Below are 5,575 nucleotides of genomic sequence, written 5' to 3' on the forward strand. Positions count from 1 at the left end.
GCGGGGAGAGAGAGTTTGTAGGAGCGGAGAGAAGAATTCTTAAGGATTTATAGGTATCGGATCCCACACGGCCACTCCTTATCCGAGAGGAAACAAGGTAAAATTGGTATTTAAGCCCCAGCTGCGAGGGCCATCGTCGATACGTCGTCATAATAGTGAAGAAAAACTCGAGCGCTCCCAGTAAAATTCGATCGTCGTTCGCTCCCTCGTGAAAAACCCTTGCATAACCACTTTAACCAAACTTCTTGGAGCCACCCTTGTGCTCAGTCTTCTTGTCCTTCTTCTTGTTTCCCTTGCCCAGCAACTCGAGATGTCCTGCACGCTCGCCGAGCAGCGCTTCGGTGCGCGCTGTCATGCCGCTTGTGAACTTCTTGTGGACCTTGTCGACGCTCTTTTTTGTTCCCTTGGACTTGTTCACTTTTGATGCTTGTTTCTTGGAGTGTGTGACTTTGGCGGGGGTCGGGCGACCGAGCTTCTTGACTGCGCCTTGGGCCATTTTGAGTGAAAGTTTGGTGAATGTGGGTATATCGTGGTTTGGTGAGCAAAAGATGGAGAGGTGAAGTTTAGGACGGAAGGGTACGTGGGGGAAAATAAAAATCAAGGTGAGCATAAGCGGGGCTCCCGCTCACCGAGAAGTCTCACCGCGGTAGGACCCTGAGCTTTTGAGTAGCACCTCCCTTGCAACGTGATTGGCTGTCTAAGCGTCTAAGTTGTAACCCAAACTCAACGCTCAACTTCTTCAAATAGCAGAAGGGATAAGCGTTAAGGAAATTCTGATAGTGGAAGAAAATTTGTAATGTTTCATTCATTGCGCAGATAATATGATTGTGCAACTTCTACGTATCTAACCAACAGTGTATTGTGTTTGGATCTCTATTAACATGGTAGCAATGTGCTTGGGGTGGTATCCTAATGTCTCCCCGAAACCTATCAGGAACAATTATGAAAAACAAGATTTGATGTATCATATCAAGCCCACAAAGCTTCTTGGCCTTTGGGTCGCGCTTTACCAGCCGTCGCCCCAGCCATCATCGTCATCGGTCTCCTTCGGCTTCATATCAAGCTTCTTCGCTGTGACTGGTTTGGCTGCGGGTTTAGCTACCGGCTTCTTTGCCGCCGAGGACTTGGATAAGCCCTTTGGCAGCGGTTTGGCGGTTCCTGACTTCTTTTGTGACTGCGCAGCTAACCATCCAGCGAAGTCAGGCTCGCCTTCGTCAAATGGCGTGGCAGATGCAGTTGCTGCAGGTTGCTTTGAAGACTGCTCGGGGGCATCGAAACTATCAAAGTCGTCGTTCATATCACCCCACGAATCTCCAACATCATCATCATCCGCCGGTAAGAAAGAATCGGCCACCACGCTTGCTGTATGCGATGAGTTGCGTGATAGAGGCGCTGGGGGTGACTTGACAGCTTGTCGGTGAAGTGATGAAGCAGTACCAGTCGTTTGCTTTTTGGGTTCGGAGCTAGCCGGAGTAGCTGGTCCTGGTGAAGCAGTACGGGATTCTGACTCTGCGTGAATGTCACCTGCAGCAGCAGACATCTTGTTTGTAAAAGATGATATGGCCCATCCTGCCCAGCCACCTGCAGTGTTTTCGTTGGGCTGAGGTGTGCTCATTCGCGGAGCAGCACTATCAGCAGCCTGAGGAGGAGGCAGAACAGTATCAGGCATAGAAGAAGCTGCCTTCTTAATCTTCTGAAGATATACCTCCATAGTACGAGTGGCAGAATCGCGAATAATTTTCTCCTTATCGATCAAGGCAGGAGAGATCACAGGCAAAATTCTGCAAGCCGCGTCTTCGTCTGTAAAATACTCCGCAGTGGCCCCCAAAGCCATCAGGGAAGCATTCCTCGCATGAACAAAGGGATCTCTCAGGGATCTTGTAAAGGCGGCTATAAGGACCTTCGATCGCGATGAGGTACCGAGGTGCTTGGCAATTTTTCCTAGACAGATGGTCGTGTTTGTACGAATACCAGGCTGCTCGTCATTTGCGGTCCTCGCAAGCTGCTTGAGTAGGTCGCCATTGATTGTGCGATCAGAGAGTTTTGTGATGATGACAAGGACGGATTTTAGAGTCTGCTCTCTCACAACAGGTGTAACATCGGTAAAGCCAGTAGTCTATGTTGTTAGTGTTATACTTCAAGTAAGTTACGAGGAACTTACCAGTTGTGGGAAGATCTTGTCGTTAACAATCTTTTGTGATAGTTGATCAATCATTAATGGGAGGTTATCTAGCAGACAAACTCGGATGGCTCGATCCGGGTTCCCAAATAGGCGGATAATGAAGGGAGTGATCTTGGCGTCGAAATCTTCCTTGGGGAGCTTCGCTGCAATCTTTAACACTACAGAGACCGCTCTTGGGCCTCCGCCACCAAATTCCGCCGACTTCATCAACTCGGGCATCACCTTTAACTTGAAGAATTCTTCTGGAAAGTCATCGCTCACATCGTCCAGACCCCTGTGGAATTTGTTAGCAACTGGTCCACGATACGGTTTCCCAGAACATACGCAAGAAACTCATCGCGTTCGTCGGGGGTCTTAATATCCAAGTTATCAATACCCTCTGTCAGTTTGATGAGAGCGCTATCAAAGAAAGAACCGCTCCTGTTTCCTTGGTCAAGGAAAGCTCCCACACTGATTCGGGCCTTGGGGTTGGCGTTGCACAGGCGCTTATAGCTGGATTGCATTGAGGGAGGGACGCTCTTGGTTTGGCCAGCCTGATCGGCTCCGATGTAGTCGCCGTTAAAGACCTCGTATATCAAGGTTCCAAGGTTGAAAGAGTCGACTGCCGTATGTGGGTTCTTCTTGATAACATCCCATCCACCTTTGGCCAGCTCAGGGGGTGCATATCTTGAGGCGTCGGGCACTAAGCTCCCGTATGTCTTTTATGTTGATCAGCTCCAGTGTCGCATTCTGTATCGAGTAATTACTTACGTATATGATAGACTCGTCATCCTTGAGGCTGCTAAGAACGTCGAACCCGCCCAATTTCCACTCGCCACTTTCTGATGTATAGACCGATCCGACTTTGATGCTGCCGTGGATGGAGGAAGCATCTTCGTTGATGAATTTCATGGTACGCTACGTCTCGTCAGTATCTATACGGTAACCTGAAATCTGGACAACCGTACAGCAACGCTATGAAGACCCCATTTTATCGTCTCGGGGCTAAGACTCTTCCTTTTAACGTGCCATCGTAGGGGCACCACTCGTTCGGTCGCAATGTAAATGTATGTTTCCGTCTAGCAGTAACAGTCAGCGCAATGCGCGCGGGGTTGTTTTGTCTGCGATTATACCTCGACAGCATCTAGGACTTTGACCACGCCCGGGTGTCGTAGCGTTCGGAGCTTCTTCAGAGCATTTTTGGCTAGGGGGAGCTGGGATCGGTTGGTGGTAATGTCGAAGGAGAAGATGCTGCAGTTTGATCCGTCTTCCTATTCGCTACTTGTTAGCTGGATCGCGTTGCGTATATTGCGATGCGCTCTCGAGCTTACTCTCTTGGTACCGTTGTACAATGTCCAGATAGACTCATCGATGTCGACCTTGTCGCCAAAATTGTAGGGAAACGGAGGACCTTGTGCGATGGCAGATGCCACGGCAGATTTGAGAAAGTTCATCCCAGAAGCGCAAGTATTAGAGAAATATTTAGAAGAGTATCCGATCAAGCTTGTTGCAAATTGGCTTATACAAACAAACACACAAATGAATGTTACGTGCGATTATCTTGGATTTATTAAGTCGCAACGTGGTTACTGCCAGGCGTTGTACGTCAGGGAGTCAAGCTCCCCGCCCTAGCGCGGCAGCGCCTAACGAGCATCCACTGGGTGTCTGAATCCATGAGGGGCTCTCTAAACAGGCCCGGTTGCCAGGTACTAAGGTAGTACTTAATACTCCCTATCATTAGAACAAGAACAAGGATACTCAGATTATCTATTCCAGTTTGTATATTTGCAAATTTTATAGAAATGTCCTCTCCCATATAAATTCATTAAGCTTCAGCATCTTCAAAGACATACACAGGACAAATTACATAGTAAATCACTGGTAATGATCCGATCTAAGACCATTACAACGACGATCTGCCGCTCCCGCGGGTAGTGTTAGAGGGCGCCGGGGCGGAACAACTCAGTTTCCAGGCGAGCTACTCTCTGTAAACGTGTAGTTTACAGGGGGAAAGAATCTAGATGGCGTCTGTCGCTGCATCGCTAAGCGCTTGGACCAACGGGACGCCCATTACTTTCCAACACGCAACAGCCAGCCCGTAATGTATCCGTAAACGCGGTAGGTACGGTGATTCACGGTTATTTGCCTTTTGGCAACCCGTTCTCCTTCCTTCGATTACCCTTTCTTTTTCTTTCTTCCTTTCTTTCCAACGTCACGATGCTTCTCGCTCTTTGACAACAGATAAAGGAAGGGCGCACACAGCTTTGCGCGAACCCTTGACAAGCCTTCATTTTGGGCGCGTATTTATACCACTGCACAAGTGTGTCTTTAAGCCTTTTTACTTTCTATTTCTTCTGCTATTTTAAACCTACCACGAAGACTTCTTCACCTAAGTTCAACTTGTATCATACATATGCATTATTGTGCTTGCTACACTTTCGCATACCTTAGGTATCCAAACGTACAACACAGCATATAACACGTGTGCAACAGGTTCCCCTGATCGCTCGCTAGTACTGGCTCTGGCTGGTCACAGACCCAGGTATGTCCTCACTATTCCCTATTGTCCCCCCTCCGTTGTCGAATGATGCCTATGGTAAAAGGTCTGACTGAACGGAACCCTTCTGGTTGCGCCGCCTCTCTAATCTCGTTCATGACACCGTTGTCTCAATCAACCTTGTCACTTCATATCGTGCCCCAACCTCAAAAAGCTCTCCTACATTCCACCTTTGTTCGTAGAGTCATGGGGCCGGTAACATTAGAGTTTCTTCCGTCGCAACATGGAGTCCTTTTCCTCGTCTTCGCCACGGATCTTGACCAAAGGCCGCGACCGACAAAAGGTTTATCCTGCGATACCACGGGTTACAAGAGAGGTGTAGCAGCCGCTGGGTGCCTAGCGTGACGGCCATTCAAAACTGAAAAGATCTGACTCGACTTTTGCTTCAAAATTTATGTTTCTTCACATTGTGGTACACAAATCTAACTTATGGAACTCACAGGAAACCATATATCTATGAACCTCATGAATCAACCGGGTCAAAATCCCCTGCGCATGGTGGAACAGTCATGCGGCTTGGTCCATCGAACTGATACTTGATGGCAATGTCTAGTAATATAGGCGGCAGCTGTGCAGCTCCCGATTGTGCAAACACTGTCTTACTTCCACTCACAATTTACTGTACAATACATCAGAAACTTGAGCAGGCAGCTTCAGACAACTACAGAAATCATGCTGCAAGTTCTCCCGGGAAACCCCTACAACCAGACCGAGACTTGATCATGAAAACGGGATCTGTTTTGCAAACAGATGAGTCTAGAGATCTGTATCGAGTTGCCATCACGATACCGTCGCCCGTCATGCAAGCAGAGACGGGAAAGGGTCTTCCAGTTGTGACGCAAGAGCCGCTTAAAGGG

At 48.4% G+C, this 5,575-nt stretch overlaps 2 protein-coding genes across 2 annotated transcripts; both read right to left on the minus strand.

Moving 5' to 3' along the window:
* Positions 1–232: 232 nt before the first annotated feature.
* Positions 233–496, minus strand: FIESC28_11439 (uncharacterized protein; the record flags this gene model as incomplete). The annotated part of the gene is made up of 1 exon (XM_031165563.1): positions 233–496. One exon carries the CDS (start codon positions 494–496, stop codon positions 233–235), a length of 264 nt encoding a protein of 87 aa, XP_031010377.1.
* Positions 497–1,006: 510 nt separating this feature from the next.
* FIESC28_11440 (uncharacterized protein) lies at positions 1,007–3,615 on the minus strand (the record flags this gene model as incomplete). Its single annotated transcript, XM_031165564.1, has 7 exons — positions 1,007–2,116; positions 2,162–2,456; positions 2,507–2,880; positions 2,933–3,079; positions 3,130–3,240; positions 3,295–3,432; positions 3,493–3,615. The coding sequence occupies 7 exons, from the start codon at positions 3,613–3,615 to the stop codon at positions 1,007–1,009; spliced, it is 2,298 nt and encodes a 765-aa protein (XP_031010378.1).
* Positions 3,616–5,575: the final 1,960 nt, after the last annotated feature.

This window comes from Fusarium coffeatum (genome assembly GCF_003316985.1).
Source record: "Fusarium coffeatum strain FIESC_28 chromosome Unknown BRIP53273_contig_404, whole genome shotgun sequence".
Taxonomy (NCBI): Eukaryota; Fungi; Ascomycota; class Sordariomycetes; order Hypocreales; family Nectriaceae; genus Fusarium; species Fusarium coffeatum.